Raw genomic sequence first — 20251 nt, 5'->3', positions numbered from 1 at the left:
GACATCACTTCTACCAAACCTTCCTGACAAGCCCCCTTAAAGAGGTTAGATATCTCTTATATGTGTGCTAAAATCTCTCTCTTATTCTACATTTTATGAAGTATATTTCTGATGTAAATTTTTGAACCTGAGATCTAAAAAACACATCTTTCAGGACTAATAAGTTTTGGGTTTTATTTAGCATTCATTAATAGGAAAAAAGCATTTCATTAATATGAAAACTTAACACATTAACTTTAAATACTTTATGATAATAATGATTGCTAATATTATTAGGTGATAAAGAGGGCATTTCAGTGGAAGACTAGGAGAGAGAGAAAAAACAAACATAAAAAGACATACATGCCCGGTACCCCTACAATCTTGAAGATGCATAATCGCTACTATGCTGAATGTCAGCCTTTCAGATTCATTTTCTTCTAACAGATGTGTAATGCGTAAAAAGTCTTTTGATGCCATGGCCACACCACCACATCCCTCTTATATAGGGAAACTAGGACTCCAGGGTCGGACTGATTTAAACAGCACCCCCTTGTCTTTTATATTAAATCGCTGTGTCAAGTTCATGGATGCACAGTGAGACTTGTTTCCTGCATACAGAAAGGTTTAAGAAGTGCTAATATGTCTCTGCAGATCACCAGGCATCAAGTAAGCAGTTTAATTTGTTCGTTTTAAATACTAATAACATTGGACTCAGAGCATCGTCTTTAGGAAAAAGGTAGGAATGGCTGAAACAAACTACCACGGCTTTGTAGAGTGGACATACTCAAATATTAATCCCAGAGAAGTGTTGGAGCCTTTAGCTTCACATTTAGGAACGTCAGCCCTTTTATATTACAGTTGCTTTGCAAATTATGACTCAGAGGCAACAACCTTATTGGAACCTCCAAGATTAATAATGACTTTATCCGGCCTATAGCTTAGGGCAAAACCAACTGCAAAGCCAAGACCCCTGGGAATACTGATCCTGCCAATGCAGGTCCCATTTCCCCAAAAGCATAAACATGAATTCCATTAGTCTTCCCAGGGATCTCTGTGCTTTTCCTGGCCTGTCTTTTTAATGTAAATAGGTGACAAATATGTTTCTTCTTCTCTTAAAATCTAAACTGGCTTTTAGTGGATAGTTAGCTCCTAGAAAGAGAATAACCATGGTAATGATGGTAATAACAATTTGCCTAATTATTTGACACACTTTAGCTTATTTACTCCTTGCAGGAGCTCAGTGAAGTTGATGTATCCCTTTCCCCATTTTACAGTAAAGAAACAAAAGCTTGGAGAGTTTAAATAGCTTCTCAAGAAGATCCAGCTAGGAAGGTTGATTCAAAGCCACTTTTTCTGATTTCAGATTCTAATCTCTTAACCACTACATTCTACCATTCTTTTTTGTAAGCCCCCAGTTGACAATGGCACACTTCTGCCCACCTCTTTAGCCTATGCACAGTCAGAGCTGAATCCTGCCTGACTTTCAGGACAGTGGTAATGAAAGTGTTAAGAAGCTTTGGAGATGGACAGATGGCATATTTGAGTTGCAGCTCTGCCATTTCTTAGCTGTGTAATTTTTCTCAAGTTAATTAACCTCTCTGATCCTCAGTTCCTGCCTAAGAAATAGTAAGAGTAAATATCTGAAAGGGTGGATTGCGGGGCGCCTGGGTGGCGCAGTCGGTTAAGCGTCCGACTTCAGCCAGGTCACGATCTCACGGTCCGTGAGTTCGAGCCCCGCATCAGGCTCTGGGCTGATGGCTCAGAGCCTGGAGCCTGCTTCCGATTCTGTGTCTCCCTCTCTCTCTGCCCCTTCCCCGTTCATGCTCTGTCTCTCTCTGTCCCAAAAATAAATAAACGTTGAAAGGGTGGATTGGAACAGTTCAGTGAGTTAATGTACCTAATGTTAGTGTACAACAGCACAGTGCCCAGCACAGAGTAAGAACCCAATAAGCTACACGACATCATTTAGACTCAGCTCACATGACACCTTCTCTATCAATTCTTCATCTTCCTCAGTCCAAACTAAGCTACTCCCACAACATGTACCAACTATAGCATTCACTGCCTTCTAGAATTTGTTTTCTCTTTACAGACATTTGTCTCCTTTTATAGGTTGGAAGCCATTGGAGGATAGAACTGATGCTTAGATTTTTTAACATCTATGACTAGACAAGAACAGTGCTCCATAAATAGTGGCCACATTTTCTTGACCAAATATGGGGCCATGCTCCTGACAAAGAATCGTGTGGTATCCTAGGATGTGAGAGCAAGTAGACAGTGTAGTTGGACATTAAAATATCAGAATATCTAGGATATTTTTACTTTCTTGGACAGACTATGCAACCAGAATTATATTCTATGATCAATAGCATAGATTCATCATACTTAAATATTTATAAACTAATAAACATTTCTAATTTCTTGTTTTTTAAAAACATTCCCATATAGTTGACATACAGTGTTGTATTAGTTTTAGGTGTGTAATGTAGTGATTTCAACCATTCTATATATTACTCAGAGGTCTTCATGATAAGTGTACTCTTTTTTAAATTTCTTTTAATATTTATTTATTTTTGAGAGAGAGAGATAGATAGAGCATAAGCGGGGGGGGGGGGGCAGAGAGAGAGAAGGAGACACAGACTCTGAAGCAGGCTCCAGGCTCTGAGCCATCAGCACAGAGCCTGATACGGGGCTCAAACTCACAGACCATGAGATCATGACCTGAGCTGAAATTGGACGCTTAAGTGAATGAGCCACCCAGGCACCCCTTTCTTTTTTTATTTTTGATAAGTGTATTCCTTTTTTTAATTAAAAACTTTTTAATGTTTATTCATTTTTTGAGAGAGAGAGGGAGAGAGAGCGCGCTAGTGGGGAAGGGTCAGAGAGAGAGAAAGGGAGACACAGAATCCGGCTGCAGGCTCTGAGCTGTCAGCAGAGTCCAAAGCAGGGCTCAAACTCACGAACAGCGAGATCGTGACATGACCCAAAGTTGGATGCCCAACGGACTAAGCCACCCAGGCGCTCCTTGATAAGTGTATTCTTAATCTGCATCACCTATTTTACCCATTCCTTCACCCATCTCCCCTCTGGTAACCATCAGTTTGTTCTCTATAGTTAAGAGTTGGGTTTTTTTGGTTTGTCTCTGTTTTCTTTCTTAAATTTCACATATGAGTGAAATTTCACATATGAGTCATACCCTTTAGACCATCCATGTTGTCACAAATGACAAGGTTTTATTCTTTTATTCCATTGGATAAATATTCAAGGGATATTTTATTCCAATATCCTTTTATTCCACATCGTCTTTGTCCATTCATCCATTGATGGATACTTGGGCTACTTCCGTAATTTGGCTATTCTAAATAATGCTGCAATAAACATAAGGGTGCATGTATCTTTTCAAATTAGTGTTTTCATATTCTTCGGGTAAATGCCCAGTGGAATTACTGGATCATAGGGTAATTCTATTTTTAACTTTTTGAGGAACCTCCATACTGTTTTCCACAGTGGCTACACCAGTTTGCATTCCCACAAATAGTGCATGGGGGTTCCTTTTTAAATTTCTTGATTTTTTAAAATCTTAAAGTGTGGATGTCTTTAAAAGAGAATAATGCTGAATGAGAATTTTTAAACCTGGACATTTTATTCTAAAAATAACTGCTTGATGTTCCTTAAACAGTAAAAGACATAAAAGGGCTACACCTGAAAGTAGATGATCTCAAGATAATTCCAAAAGCAGCATCCTATTTACAGTCTCCAGAAGGGGTGTGCAAGGAGAAACCAGGGTGAGGAAGCAAAAAGGCCTCCTCTGCTCATGTTCATGTCACTCCCCTCTCTCCTTGCTTTCTCTCTCTTGGGTTTTGTGCCAGTGCCTAAATGAGATTGTTTAGAACCAAGAATAAGAACAGCTTTTTTTCGTATTAGAGTCTTTCCGTAAGTGTGACATTTGAATTACTATTTTTTCCACGTCTTCCATCATTCTTACTCAATTTAAGCTTCTTGAGGACAGCGCTTAACAAACTATTTTGTTTACACAACCTTAGCCAATAGTAGAAATAGAAAGCACTAAGTGGCAACTCTCATGTGTCATGAACTATATGAGACTATCACTTACATTTTTCTGTATAATCGTCCAACACTCCAATGCCATAGTACTTTATATTCCCCTCTCAAACAACGTTTGATTATTCTTAAACAACGATCCTTGTTTTAAAATACAAGGATTCCTGAGAGGTTATCTCTTAATTATCTGATATCTTTAAGAGGATTGGGGCTTAATTGAATAAGGCTTCCATTCCTCCTCCAGGTCATCTGCTGTGTTGGACATTGTCATTGACAAAGACTCCTAGGGTGGTCCAGAAACATTCCATCTGCATGCAGTGACACCTTAAAGCATTCCTTTATGCTCTCCAGCACACTCCTTTCAGGGATGGCATCCCTTTACAAGGCTGACAGCTTCTCTGGAGGGCTGTCCTCAGGCCACTTAAGCAAAGGCAGTACGAGTGTCCATCAACTGATGACTGGGTAAATGAAATGCAGTTTATGAGGGAATATTACTCAGCAATGAAAAGAAATGAAATATCTGCACATGTTACAATGTGAGTGAACCTTGAAAATATTATGCTATAGTGGAAGAAGCTAGACACATATATAATTCTATTTAATACACAATGTTCAGAATAGGGGCGTCTGGGTGTCTCAGTTGGTTAAGTGTACAACTCTTGATCTCAGCTCAGGTCTTGATCTCAGGGTTTGTGAGTTCATACCTCACATTGGGCTCTGTGCTGTGTGTGAAGTCTACATAAAAAAGATAAAAGAAATAATTTCCAAAATGTTCAGAATAGGTAAATCCATAAAGAGAAAAAAATAGATTAGTGATCGCCTAGGGCTGGGAGAGTTTGGTGAGGAATAAGCGATGACTGCTTACGGGTATAGGGTTTCTTTTGGGGGTGATAAAAAATTCTGAAATTCATTGTGGTGAAGATTGCACAATATTGCAAATATGCTAAAACCACTGAAGTAATACACTTTAAAAGTGTGCATTGTTTATGTGAATTGTATCTCAGTAAAGCTGTCCAAAAGGGGGGAAATGCAGCACAAAGTGACAGAAGCATTGTAGTAAAATTATACTCGAGAGTCATGAGATTGCCAGATCCTCGTCACAACTGGAAAAGACTCCAGAAAGTTCCCCTTCACTAGGTGGATGTACGGGACCATCCTTATGAATAAATGCTCACCTTATGGTATCCATAAGTTGATTCTATTGCTAACTTTCTTTGATGCTTTTTTCTGTCCTGAACATGTTTCAAATTTTGTAACCCTTTTCTTTTCCCTAGCCTTTATCGGACTAAACTCAAAATAATTGTCAGACAAAAAAATCATGAAGTCAAGCACATAATATTATATTTGGGGGAAAGGATTATAAATTAAAATGTAAACTGTGACTGGCATTGCACATTATTGTTGCGAGCAATACCACAAAGCTGGTACTCGTTATTTACAATGGCAGAGAAGAATGTTCAAACCACTAATAAAGTTTAAAAGCAAGACATGAATCCATCAAAGTCTCCATGTGTCAGAGTTGCCACATCATTTTTCATCCCCGTGGCCATGGGTAGGTTCAGGGCTGTATTACGTCTGCCCCGACCAGTGAAGCAGTGAAGCAACTTAATTTCCTGCCTCTAGTCTCTCTCTTCCTAGGAACTCACCTTCCCTCACACTGCCCGAGCTACCTCTCTAAAATGCAAAATGAGCTACCTCTCTAAAATGCCTCTAAAATGAGGCATTGCAGCCCAGGACATCAAAGCCTGGGTCCCAGTCTTGCATGAAGGCCCCATCAGCTATGAACTCAGGCATTTTAGGCAAGTTACTTAATCTTTCTGTGAATCATTTCCCCCTAATTTTAGTGAGGATGAAATGAAAGCAGTATGTTAAGTGCTTAGTCCAATGTCGAGCTCATAGCAGTTGGTCAGTATAAGCTTTTATTATTACACTTCTATTCAACTGTTTCATTTCTACATAATGAAATCTAATCATTGGCAATGATATCTAACCACTGATCATGCAGGAACCTGTGTGATCTAACCCCCGTTTGTCTTCTCCCAGGTCACAACCTTCTCTAAATACATCTGGCAAATTTGTGACTCCAAGTACTTCTCAAGCTCTTTCTCTGCCATTTCTGTATCTCCGATGTCGGTTAACCATCCAACTTCAGCTCAGGTCATGATCTTGCAGTTTATGAGTTTGAGCGCAGTTTGGGAGTACAGAGCCCGCTTCAGATCCTCTCTCCACCCCCCCGCCCCTCCCCCACTCGTATACATGCACGCTTTCTCTCTCTCTCTCTCTCTCTCTCTCTCTCTCAAAAATAAGTAAATATTAAAAAGAAGAAAAGGAGGGGCGCCTGGGTGGCGCAGTCGGTTAAGCGTCCGACTTCAGCCAGGTCACGATCTCGCCGTCCGTGAGTTCGAGCCCCGCGTCAGGCTCTGGGCTGATGGCTCAGAGCCTGGAGCCTGTTTCCGATTCTGTGTCTCCCTCTCTCTCTGCCCCTCCCCCGTTCATGCTCTGTCTCTCTCTGTCCCAAAAATAAAATAAACGTTGAAAAAAAAAAAAAAAAAGAAGAAAAGGAAAGGCTTATTTCATCCAGGAAGACCATAAGGCTATGAAGTGACTATGAAGCTTTCCTCAAACTCCTTCTTTTTTTGTGTTCTGGCAGCACCATAGGGGTTTGAGAGAAGTTGACCAAAGGGAGTCATATTTTATAGGAAACACAAACAGGACCCTCGGTGGACTAGAGAAGAGAAATGATGGATACAAGAAAAAAGGATGGCTTCTAAGCTTAGATCTGAACAACTGGGCCTTTCGTGGTGCATTTATTGATATGGGAAGCCTGGAGGGAATAAGGCTGTGAGGGACTAGTAATAAAGACATCCATGTTTTAGGTTAGGTTTGATAGGCCAGTCAAATATCCCGGTAGAATTGGTAAGTAAGATGTTGAATATGTGAGTCAGGATTTGGGGAACGGTCAGGGCTATGGATATAAAATGGGGAGTCATTACTCTATAGGTGGGACCAGAGGAGATAACTTTGGGGAACCCTGGGGACCAGCAATATTTAGAGATCAGCTAGAGGAAGAGAAACCTGTTAACATACATGTGTGAGTTTACTCGCCTAGCACCTTCTTGAAGTTAAATACTGTCTCATTTAGCTTTGTGCCTAGCAGTATTTGTCGTAAAAATCCAATAAAAGCTTGTTAAATTCATTTCAACTCTAAAAGCAAAGAATGGTGGCCTCTTAGACATCTCCCACCTGTACACTTAAATACTTTGGCAACATTTGCAAAATAAGCATGAAGAACGACGCCAGCATCCAGATTAGGGTGGAAAATGGTGGATAGTTCCATGACTTCTGGAGACAGACTGGTCCTCCCTGCCTCCTAACCTCTCCCTAGCCCTTTCCCTAGGGTCACACTCCAAAGGGCAGGGCCCCAGTGCTCACGTAGAAATGGCAGGAAGCCCAGGATCCCAGCATGGTCCTCCAGGCTGTATACCATGGGCCTTGAGAGAGCAGCAGCTGCCAGAACATATGGATGACCAGTAGGAATTCCCCATAGTTGTGGACTGAAGCACCTCCGTGTACACAATACCCAATTTTCAAAAAGGTTTTGCGACAAACTTTCTCTAGTATCTTGCCATGTTTTTCCCATTGATTTTAACAGTTTCATACCCATATTTTTCTGATCCCGTTCCTGCGAAGAATTGAAGAATTTGTAGATTAAGACACATCCCTCTTTTTCACTCTCTTCTTGCTTCTGGTCTGTTTAGGACTTCATCATCCTTCACCTTGGAAAGTTCGGTAGCCTTCTATCTAGTCTCCCTACCTGCATTTTCTCCCCACTTTGCCGTCAGAATGACTACACCAAAGCATTTCCCTGTTAGGGTATCCACCTGCCACGAACTTCAATGGCTTCCATTGCTTACTAAAAATGTAAGATTCCAAAATTTTAAGGTTGATGTGCCAGATCTCCTGCAATCTGTCATTTCCAGGCACCCTGTCCAGTATTAGTGCCCATCAGCCATACTCTGCCTAATGGATCAGGCCCCCATTTTTTCCCCACAAAATAGTTACTGTGGTTGTTTGTTTGTTTGTTTTTGTTGTATATCAGCACCTGCCATTTCTTTCGCTCAGGATGCTTCACCTGTTTCCAAATCCATTAACATCCTACTCCTCAAATTCCAGGCCAGTGCCACCTTCTTCAAGGAAACTCCTTACTCACCCCACTGGAGGGAGAAGTCCTTGTCTATACTTCTGAAAGAACTAGTGCTTATTTATTTTTTTTTAATTTTTTTACATTTTATTTGAGGGAGAGGGAGTGTGTGTGTGGCATGAGTGAGTGCTAGCAGGGTAGAGGCAGAGAGAGAGTGAAAGAGAACCTGAGCTGAAAGACATAAAGCGCACTCCAAGATATGAAAGATACACTCAAATAGTCATAGGTCTTTGGAGGATTTTGAGCAGGGCATCGACATGACCAGACCAGATCTTTGGAAAGATCGCTCTAAATTCATGTGCAAGGTGGATGGGAGGATCTGGGGACAGGATCCCTCAGGAGGAGGCTCCTACATGTTGCTCAGGCTGAGAGACACCGCCTGGCACTTCTCCCAGGTCTCTGCCACAGCAGTAACCGCTGTCTCTGCCTCTAATCAGGGCTTCCAGGGCAGCGGCTGAGGAGACCTTACCAAGGAGCACCACGCAGTAGATGCTGAAACATCGCCCCCAGGAGAAGAAGCAGTAACATGGCAGCACCTGTTTGAAAGGAATTAAAAAGCAGCAGACTCCCTTTAGAAAGGAACAATGTCCAAGAAAGGGCGAAATAAGGGCGAGAAGCCCGAAGCGCTCATCGTCGCCCTTCAAGCTGCCAATGAAGACCTCAGAACCAAGCTCACCGACATCCAGATAGAGCTGCATCAGGAGAAGTCCAAGGTGAGTGAGGCCCCTTGGGGCCACAGCCTGGAGAGCGGCTCTGGCCCAGCTCTGCCTGCTGGCCCACCCCAGTGGCTCCTCTCTGCCATTTTCTGAGAAGAGCAACGACCCCTGTATTTATGGAGATTCTCTTGTGTGTGTGTGTGGCAGGACTCGAGCACAGGATTCACAGAAGGTGAAAATAACATGCTCATGAGACTGATCTCTGCCTCCTCAGGAAGCCTGGTTCAGGAAACCAGGTATAATCATTGAGACGACCTCCACCCCCACTCCCTCCCACCACTTCTTAGTTGTACTGTCCTGGCCGAGCTCCGCTCTGCCCTCTATGGGTTCTTCCCGGTATGGCACAGGACAGCCTTTCTAAAATAGATCGTATCAGGTCACTCCTCTTCTCAAACCCTTCAGCGGCTTCTTACCTTTCTCAAAGCCAAAGGGTTTTCCCTACCACTACAGGATATCTCTTCCGCCCCTCGATGAGCAATCTCACAGTACTTTACCCCGGATGACTCTGTTATATCCTCTTTGCTGGATCAAAATATCCACTGATCACATTTAGGGCCTTTGCCCCTTTGCCCCCAGGCAGCTGTGTACCTCTTTCCTATGTCAGCTCTGGTACCTACCATATGTCACAGTCTCTAAGATAGTACACTTCTCATGCCCAGTTACTTCCATAGCCTATTTTGATTCGTTTAATAGTGATTTCTGTATTTATCTATTTACTTGTTTAGTGCTTATTTCTGCTGTCCAGTGTAATCTCCAAGAAAGCAGAGTCCTACCTGACCTCTATCCCCAGAACCTAAATAAATGTCTAGAACTGAAAAGCTTAGCCTGGGTTTGTCGACTGAGCAGAGGAACGAATGAAGGGTGATTCATTCCTTATACCTTAGCTTCGTCAGCAACATCCTACTATCTCAAGAGCTCTGATGAGGTTCCAGTTAGGCAAGTATGTAAAGCAGTTATGATGATTGGATGAGAAAATTCGTATCACACGCTCAGAGAGATGCCAGGCACCTGGTATACTCCTAAAAAATTATTCATAGTAATATTCTTTCTAATACCTCTGTACCTGAGTCAGTTGCTAACTCAATTTAGGAAAGTCTCTTCACTCCTCTGAATCTCATCTCTTAGCTGGATATGCTAACACTTATCTCTCCAGAGTGGTGCAGATATCAAATAGGGTCACAGTCAGGGAAGTATTTTCAAATATCCGACATACAGTAGACATTTTGCTCCCTCCAAACCAGGCAACTGCCAGCATAAAGTTGCCCTATGTAGATAACTCTTTCTATAGTAACACGAATAGATGTTCCTGATCTAGCTATAGATCAAAAATCAATATCCTTATTCTTTTTTATCTATATCTTCTTCCTTGACATTACTATTAAATTTTAATTATTGGGGCGCCTGGGTGGCTCAGTTGGTTGAGCATCTACCTTCAGCTCAGGTCATGATCTCACGGTTTGTGAGTTCGAGCCCTGTGGTTGGCTCTGTGTTGACAGCTCAGAGCCTGGAGCCTGCTTCGGATTCTGTGTGTCCCTCTCTCTTGCCCCTCCCCTGCTCACACTCTGTCCCTGTCTCAAAAATAATGAATAAACATTAAAAAAAATTAATTATTGGGCCACCTGGGTGGCTCAGTCAGTTAAGCATCCAACTCTTGACTTCCACCAGGTCATGGGTTTGAGCCTTACATCGGGCTCTGTGTCCACAGTGTGGAGCCTGCTTGGGATTCTCTCTCCCTCCCTGTCTGCCCCTCTCCTGCTCTTGCTCTCTCTCTCAAAATAAATAAACTTAAACAATTTTTAAAATTATTTATTTTCCCAAATATCTATTCTCCTGGTTTCAGCAATAATAAAGCTTGGATCTGCCAAAGTCCCTTGCCTCCTGTCTCTGCTAAGGCTTAACCTTGGATAACCAGACCCCATTGTAAAATTTGTGAAGGAAGCTTTTTTCCATGAAGCAAAAGGGACGTGATATCATAAAAACAAAGAGAATAAAACAAAACAGAAACATTCATTTGAGAGTCAGTAGACCAGGGCCTTGTGTTTATCTCTCCTCGGGGACAGATTTAAGTGTCTCAATACCTTGACCCGTAATTCAGATGACTGAATGTGTTTCTGCATATCTTTGTCTCTCAAGCATCACTGTGCATTAGAATAACCTGGGGGAACTCATTAAAAATTGAGATCTCTGGGCCCACAGCGCAAAGATTCTGATAAAGCAGGCGTGGTGAGGGCCTGGACTTGTACCTCTAGCAGACCGTCCAGGCAGTCCCCGTGGAGGTGGCTCTCTGCCTTCTTGTTGGCAAACATACCACTCTAAGATTCCTTCCAGGTCTGACAGTCTATGAACATTTCACCAGTTTTAACTTTCCCTGGGGCAGCATAACGTTTCAAGGGAGGCCGACTCCTTTAATTGTAGTAATGACAGGATGACAAACTCCATTCATGGGAGAAGCCTGTCCATCTGAAGACCGGTAGCCATAAACTGACGCTGATTTACGGAGAGCAGACTCCTGAGGTTTCAAAAGGCAGAGGTCCTGCAGACCCTACCACTGCCAATTTTGCACACATTCAAGTCTTTTAAAAGGGGGAAGTCTTGAGCGTGGACAGGGCTACCTGTTTATTCAGGGCCTGGCACTGGTATCTAAGCCAGCAGATCAAATGTAACCTCCCCTTCCTCTGACAAGAGCCTGGAAGTCAGCTCATATAGAAAAGCACTGCCCTTATCCTTCTCTCTGCTGGCTGCCCCCAGTCTCCCTCTCTGTGGCAGTTAATTACAGTCCCAGCACAGGGACTAAAACAAAGCCCCACTGCCTGTCAGCAGCCTTCCCCAAAGAGCAAAGGGAATTTAGAGGGCAAGCAAGTCATAAAGCAGTTTTATTAAAATAAATATGATTGTGTTTCCAAAGGCCCAGGCTTTAAGAGAGAGAATATAGACAATGCCAAGATGGAACTCATCCTCTCAGTTTGGCTCCTAGGCTATCATGATAAAGTCACAATTCAGCTACTGAGAAATGGGCAATGTAAAGAGGGGAAACCTTTGGAACGATGGAGCATTACTCATTTTTCCAGAAAGACACATCTTCCCACTGACATTTACAGAACACACTGCAGAGTCATGAATGTTTTAAACTGATTATATAAATAGCTACACATTATTGAATGTGAACGTGTACTATCTGTCACACACTGTAATAAGCACATTTCATCCTGACATCACTGCACCTCTCTCACTTAGCACCTGGGTGACCCTGAGGAGGTTTTAAAATCCGTCTGTTTCCTTTTCCTCCTCTGTCAAATGGGAGAATAGCAGTGTCTACTTCATATGGATGTTTGTGGGTATGTTGGTCTTGAATAGTGAGTTTGTGTCAAGCATGTTCAGTATTATGATTCAAGTGTAGGTGGCCATTGTTGTTATCTCCATATTACAAATGAGGAAACTGAGGCTCAGTGAAGTAACATAATTTACCCGGAGTCACATGTTAGTAGGTGGCAGAACTGGTTCTTCCACTCCCTTTGCGTCTCCTCCAAAGTCTATTCTCTTATTTTCTTTTCTGATACATTTTCCCCAGCTTTATTGAGCTATAACTGATATGTCACATTGTATTCATTTTAGGTGTATGACATAATGATTTGACATATGTATATATTAAAGAATGATTACAACAAGAAGTTTACTCAACATCCATCACCTCACATAGTTACAAAATATTTTTTCTTGTGATGAGAACTTTTAAGATCTCCTCTCTTCACAACTTTCTTGTTTTTCAATGTTCTATATCTTTTTTAAAAGTTTATTTATTTATTTTGAGAGAGAGAGAGAAAGAGAGTCTTCAGGCACAAAAGAGGAGGGGGGGAGAGAGAGAGAATCCCAAGCAGGCTCCATGCTGTCCGCTAAGATCCTGACGTGGGGCTCCATCCCACAAACCATGAGATCATGACTTCAGCTGAAATCAAGAGTTGGACATTTAACCAACTGAGTCACCCAGGTGCCCTTCTGTCTTCAAAAGTTTCAAATATGCAGTACAGTCTTGTTAATTATACCCACCATGCTGTACCTTATATTCCCAGATCTTATTCATCTTATAATTAGGAGTTTTTCCCTTTTAACCGCCTTTACCCATTTCTCCCACCTGTAACCCCCGGCCTCTGACACCCACCAATCTGTTCTCTGTATCTGTGGGTTCAAGGTTTTTAGATTCCTCAACCAAGTGAGATCACATAGTGTTTGTTTTTCTGTCTCTGACTTATTTCACTTAGCATAATACTCTCAGGGTCCAACTGTGTTCTTGCTAATGGCAAGATTGCCTTCTTTTTAGTGGCTTAATGATATTTTATTGTGTATATGTACTTTATATAATGTGTGTATACACACACTTTCTTTATCCATTCATCCATTGATGGACTTAGGTTATTTCCATGTCTTACAGAACCTATGCTCTTAAAAAATAAGAAGGTAACTTTTTTTCTCCCTTCCCCTCCCCCATGGTCTTAAATACTGAGAACAAACTGAAGGGTTGATGGGGGTTGGGGGAGAGGGGAAAGTGGGTGATGGGCATTGAGGAGGGCACCTGTTAGGATGAGCACTAGGTGTTGTATGGAAACCAATTTTACAATAAATTATATTTAATATATAAAAAAAGGGAAGATCTGGGGCACCTGGGTGGCTCAGTTGGTTAAGTGTCTGACTCTTGGTTTTTGCTCAAGTCACGATCTCATGGTTCGTGATTTCGAGTCCTGCATTGGGCTCTGCGATGACAGTGCGGAGATTCTGTCTGGCCCTCTCTCCAAATAAATAAATAAGCTTAAAAAAATTTAAAGGTCCGGAAAAAAATGGAAACCTTCAGCAAAGAAAGAAAGAATGGCACAAGTTTGTTCTACACTATTATGCAAATTACAAGTGAAGAAAGAAAGTGTTGGGGGTGGGAGTAGATGAACCCTTCCCCCATAGATGTCTGTGTTTCCACTGCGGGGAAATGAAACAAAAATACTGGACACAATCAACATCTAGTTAGTAGAAATTTGTCTACAAGAGTTGCCAAGCACTGATAGGAATAACAATTCAGGTAAGTCGGTCGTTTTGACTGAACTCCAAGCATAATGACTGAGAAGATGGAACCGGGGAGGCCCCTGTGGTGGGTAGGAGGGAACAGAAAGTGAGGCCTCTGTGCTGTATATCCTTGTCATTTCTGAGCCTGCACACTCATGTCTATAAAATGAGCGGATTGTGGACAGCATAGAGTCGCTACAGTCCTTCCAGAATGGTAGGGATACGTCAGGGAAGGCAACTGTGTGCTCCAGCTCTTCCTGCATGGAGATAGCTCTCAGGATCCTCAGGGGTCAGACGTCCCCTGGCCCCCTGGTCTAGGTGATGCCTCTTCCCCTACATCCATTTACTCTGTCACATCACCCTGCTGTACCTGTGTCATAGAACTCTGTACTGTCTGAAGGTATCATGTTCTGCTTATGTATCGCCTGCTGACTCCCTCACTCTCAGTATAATGTAAGCTTCTCATGGGTAAGAGACCATGTGTGCTTAAGGTACCCCCTAGGGAAGATGCCTTCAGTGATTTGAGTACTGCCTGGCATGAAGGAGGTGCTCACTGCTACTTGTTGAGAACATTCTCATGTTGCCTTTTAGAAACTTTCCCAACAACCCCCTGGCATAAATTTATTTATTTAGGTAGAAAGCCCCAGGCTTGAGCAGAGAAAGGATTTCCATCCAGGTCTGTCTCTTTTTTGGACCAGCCCTCTGAGCCATTAGGCTTCGGTGTTTTCTTCTGTTTGTCTCTCCTGTGGACAGCGTGAGGCCATGATCCACTGCCCAGGGTGTGAGCTCACGGGGGATTGCTGTGAGATGTGAAATCCACTCACCAATTCCCTAGGGCTTCCTACTTTTCCTCAGAGGCAGCCTACAGCTCCAGTGAACCCCGAGGGCACAGTGACCGAGGGCTTGGAGGCCCAGGTAGCAGAGAACAGGGCTCTACGCTGGAGGCAGCAAAGCAGCAGGCCTGGGTTGCAGGGTCTGGAGGAGTCAGCTCCAGACAGGAGTTTGCACAACTGGAACAGCCCTCAGACTGCAGAACACTTTCAGACCTCCCAGCGAGCCTGGGAGGAGGGCAAGGTGTAATTACTATTCCAATTTCTCTGAAAAAGAAAATGAGTTCTTAACTCATTTAACTGATGTGCTCCCAATGACACAGCAAGTGGAGGAAGGAGCCAAAATGGGAATTCCCGGATGACCTGGGTAATACTGAATATCTTGTTGCCTCCAGGACTCCCAGAAAATCAGCCAACCCTTGTCCTCAGGTGACTGCTAGGGAGCCTCCACGTTCAAGGCCCCAATTTGGGAGGCAGTATTTCTTGCCTTATGCACTTTTTGTTTTGTTTTCAGGAAGTGTTAAATGTCTAAAAGTAAGAAATGCAACAATAGAAGCCTTTGTACCTTCCCAGTCGTATAAAATTGCCCTTATAAGCAACCTTGTGATAGTGGGAGCTTTTCCCTCCTTCTCATCTCCTGACTGAGTGGTACTTAGTGCCTGGGAGACCCCCTGCCTGCTTACTGTGAGTTTTGATCTCCTGGAACATTCAGGGCAGATAATCCACACCAAGGCTTAACATTAGCTTGTCTTGCCTTGATAACCTCTCAACTTCCTTATCTTGGACAAGGCCATCCAATTTTTAAACCTAGATTTCTAAGGTCACGTCAAAGCTCAAACATCACCATCTTTATCTTGGCAGAATTTACACTGGCATTTTTCAAAGGCCAGACTAGAACGGAAGATACAATGCGAGACCATTGTGGGATAGTCATAAATGTTCTTGCTTCTGTCACAGTGTCAGCTCTTCTCAGTAAGATTACATTTTCCTAGGGATTTGTTCTCTTCCATAAGACCTCTGTATCTTTCAGAGCCCTGCTCACTGCTCAGCCCCTTGTCCTGTCTCACCCCACCCCCCACTCCTGCACACACATAATCTGAGTTTCTTCCAAGTTAAGAGTAGATGCTGCTAATACTAGGGAACTCAAGACATCCCTAGGAGGCCCAGTTTTACCTTTGAACATCTGTATCTGTTAGGAAAATAGTTATTACAGTCTTAATATAATAGTAATGTTAGTCTTAGCCTGATAATATGGGTTTTTATAGTTATGTTGTTGGTATTAATATAGCATCGCATGATATTATGGTATTAATATAGCATTGCATGATATAATAGTATTAATATGTACAATATCTGTCAAAATTAACACTGTACTATTTAACTATTGATAATTATTAATCTCCCAGGTGTTCCAGCCTTTGCAAAGGACTTTTGAAACATTATCTAATTCAGCCCTCACAACCATATGAGAATGAGGCCCCCAATCCCAGTTTACTTATGAGAAAACTGAGGCTGGGGTTGGTAAAGAGCTTGCTGGAGGTTTCAAAGTGAGCAGGCAGGTCCAGGACCTGACCCAGACCCGCCTCCTGGCCCACACTGGTCTCTCCACAGTCTTCTTCACACTCTGTTTGTACAGAGACCAGTCCTCACGCTTCTCATCTGACGTTCAGGTGACACAGATGTTACCTACATCACAGAGCTGCTGAGGGTAAACATGGTGGTGTGTGTAAAGCCTTTGGGAAGGTGCCAAACTCACAGTAAACCTCCAATAAATGCTATCATGTGATACAGTGGAAATTTTTGTCTGAAATATTTCCACTTATCAAAATGGATTCTTTCTTCTTCCAAGTATTTTTTTTTTCCACTTCAAGTATTATCTTTATATTTTTCATTGTTAGGAGTAGTCTTTTCTCTTTTTGGGTACCATTTACATTAAGATGGTAAAGTCCATTTTCTTACCAGTACAATCTGAGCTGCAAATAATTTTCAGAAAATTATTTTACTACAAAAATTTTAATTGGCTTTTTTTTCCCTCCCAAATGTCAGTCACATCCTTTGTGTCTCCTTCATAGTCAAACACTTCTCCCAAGCTTAGAAAAACAAGTCATACCTAGAAATTCTGTAAAAATGCCAGTTTCTATGGCAACCAAATAAGCAGACATGAAAAATGTCAAATGTAATCAATCAATGCCTTTGAATTTTCTTTGAGTTCTATGGATTCCTTTAAGTGATGGACAAGAAGGCCAGTGTTTGTATTTGTTTTTTTCTTCAGGTTGGAATATATTTTCTGTATACCTATATTTTCATTTTTTTTCTTTTTTATTCATCTCCAATCTACACACAAAGGATCAGTGTTTATAATTTGAGGGAAATGACAGAATCACAATGTAAAATAATCTAAGACCCCTGCAGAGAGTTTGACATAAATAATTTTAGGTCCTGGATATCTCCTCTTATAGTCAGTAATATTACCCTCCTTTTCATAGTACTTTACAGTTCAAGGTACTTTCCCAAGCATTATCTAATTTAACCCACAAAATAATCCTGTTATGGGTAAGTTGTAAGCATAACCAAAGATCCTCAGAGGGATAAAGCAACTTCCTTAGATATAGCAGATTGTTAAATAAAAATGCAAACCCAGAATTACTTATCCTTTGTCCCTTTTTACTAGTTATTTATTGTTCTCAAAAGAACTGCTAAAATTTCCGTTAAGTAAGTTGCTACCTGCCAGCCTTTATAGTCAAGATGTTCCAAAGGCCTAACGTAAGTACAACCTGCTGAAATTGAAGGTAACTAATTTCTTATCACTTGAAGTAAAGTTAACTGCAAGTGCAGGGTAAATTATCAGAGTTTCTAAATCAATGAAAAATAAGCCCTCTTTTTTCACAAAAACTGCATTATTAGAAGAGAAATCAGGAAGCTTTTTCTGTAGAGGGCAAAATAGTACAGATTTTTGGCTTTGCAGACCAGTCTCTCTGAGACCGCTGAACTCCATTGTAGCAAGAGCATGACTGTATTCCAGTTAAACTTTATTCACAAAAATAGAGGCAAGAAATTATTTGTCTCATGGGCTGTGGTTTATCTACCCATAGTCTAGTCACTTGAGTTTATTCTAGAAAAATGGGGAGTAAGGTTTAGGTTGTCCTTATTGAAGCACTGAGAGAATTATCAAGCAGAAGACAGGCATTCTTATATGTGATGGTCTTTTGTTTATTTGTTTCTTTGATTGTTTTATGCAGGGAAGTGATGGATGAGCGGTTGCTCCAAGAAACCCTACAAGTCTGTGTTCTCTAAACCATATGACAGGATGTATTATTCTTGCCTCTGGTTAGAGGGCTAGCCAGGGAAACATACTGGCATACATTCTTTAATTGCACACACACTCTCAGGCTCTTTATTATGTGTTGTGCTGGCAACCACTGGGTAGACAAAGATGAACAAGGCTTGTTGGCAGCTTTCGAGCAGTTTGCAGTCTGGAGTAGGAGCAGGAGAAGAGGTGGTGAAGACAGATAAGCATGCAAAAAACGATACCCATAGTATAAAGAAAAATGCAGAAAGGAGCAGTAAGGGGGTATTAGCCAAGTGCACTGAAAAGACATAAGCAGGAGAAATGAAGTTTGTCCTGGGCAGTCGGGGTGGTATGACTGGAGAAGGTGACATCTAGCTGGCCACGAGTGATGAAAGGATCCCCAAGAGAGCTGAGGGAAGGGCAGGTCAGGAAGAGAAAACCATAGGCACATGGGTACAGAGATTCAGGGCATGTGCAGGAAAGAGCATAATCCCCCTTAATCATGCCTGTATTATGGGACAGGTGAGGAGAGGTACAGCAGGAAGCAGAAATGGGAGCTGGAAGTCCAGCCGAATCTTTTTTTTCACTTTTTTTTAATGTTTATTCATCTTTTGAGAGAGAGAGTCGGAGCGCGAGTGGGGGAGGGGCAGAGAGAGGGAGACAGAATCCGAGCAGGCTCCAGACACTGAGCTGTCAGCAAAAAGCCCGATGTGGGGCTGGAACTCATGAGCCATGAGATCATGACCTGAGCAGAAGTCAGCTGCTCAACTGACTGAGCCACCCAGGCACCCCAGCCAAATATTCTGAGAGCCTGAAGGGCAAAGCTGAGGTGTAGGGGTTCCATTCTACAACATAAAGGAGCCCTGGGTGATTTTTGAGCAAGTACATAGATCACGTTAGACTTGGGCTTTACTAAGAGAAGTGTCACCAGCAGCGTGGGGAAAGCCAGGTTCATTCATTCAACACACCAAGAACCCTAGACCAAAGCTGTCCAGGAGAAATATAATGGGATCCACAAATGCAAGCCATGTATATAATTTTTAAATTTCTTGTAACCACAATTATAAAACATAAAAGGAATCATTGTTTTTTTTTAATATTTATTTTGAGACAGAGACATAGAGCACGTGTGCACACATGCATGGGAGGGGCAGAGAGAGAGAGAATCCCAAGCAGGTTTTGTGCTGCCAGTGCAGAGCCAGACACCGGGCTCCATCTCACGAACCTCAAGATCGTGACCTGAGCCAAAATCACAAGTCGGTCACTTAACCGACTGAGCCACCCAGGCGCCCCCTCGTTTTAATAAGATACTTTATGTAACCCAATTTATCCAAAATACTATTTCAACATCTAATCTATATAAAAACGATTACTAAGACTTCTACATTCTTTGTCTTACACTAAGACTTCAAAATTTGGTGTGTATTTTCACTTAGAGCAAGTCTCAATTCTGACCTGGGGCATTTCAAGCACTTGGTGTGGCTAGTAGTCCCCAGACTGGATAGCACAGCTCTAGAGCATATTTAATAAAAACGCATCCAGGAAGGGACCTTGGCCTGAGTTGGAAGCAAGATCAAAAGACAGCCATTTAAGGATGCCTGGCTGTTTATTTTGCCAAGTCTCCTTGTGCCCTGAGTTCTTTTAGAATAACCAATGTGGGAATAACTGCTGTGCCTTTAAAATAAAATATTCATAAATTGCCAGGTGGACTTAGAAAATCCTGCTCTAGCCAAAGGTAGGTAAACTGTTAAGGTAAGTAAAATCTCACACGCTTGTATTATAATTACAGTAGTCTGAATGAGGAGTTTGAATCTTAACATTTTTCAGCTGGAGAGACTCTTCACAATTATTTCACGAAAACTTCCAATTTTACAAATGGCAGAGACCCAATTCCACTCAACCAGATATTACTCCAGGGGTTGCCTAATTCTTCCCTTTTTCTAGTTTATTTGTGTGTGTGTGTGTGTGTGTGTGTGTGTGTGTGTGTGTGTGTGTGTGTGTGTGTGAGAGAGAGAGAGAGAGGAGAGAGATTCTTTGGGTACACGGCAGAGGCAGAGAGACAGAGATAGGCAGCAGAGATGTGGGGTTCAGGGGGAGGACAAAAATAAGGAACATTTGCTAAGAG

The 20251-nt window shown here is 42.1% G+C and overlaps 1 protein-coding gene across 2 annotated transcripts in view; it reads left to right on the top strand.

The window, feature by feature from the left end:
* The first annotated feature begins 8687 nt into the window (after nt 1-8687).
* Nucleotides 8688-20251, top strand: part of JAKMIP2 (janus kinase and microtubule interacting protein 2) — a 69111-nt gene continuing 57547 nt past the window's right edge. For both annotated transcript variants that reach the window (XM_030320929.1, XM_030320905.1), the window contains exon 1: nt 8688-8958. In XM_030320929.1, coding sequence (XP_030176789.1) covers nt 8830-8958 — 129 coding nt within the window. In that variant the 5' untranslated portion in view covers nt 8688-8829. The remainder of the gene's footprint in view (nt 8959-20251) is intronic.

The sequence above is a fragment of the Lynx canadensis genome, chromosome A1 (genome assembly GCF_007474595.2).
Source record: "Lynx canadensis isolate LIC74 chromosome A1, mLynCan4.pri.v2, whole genome shotgun sequence".
Taxonomy (NCBI): Eukaryota; Metazoa; Chordata; class Mammalia; order Carnivora; family Felidae; genus Lynx; species Lynx canadensis.
Note: the sequence above shows the minus strand (reverse complement) of the source record. Positions and strands in the feature narration are given on the sequence as shown.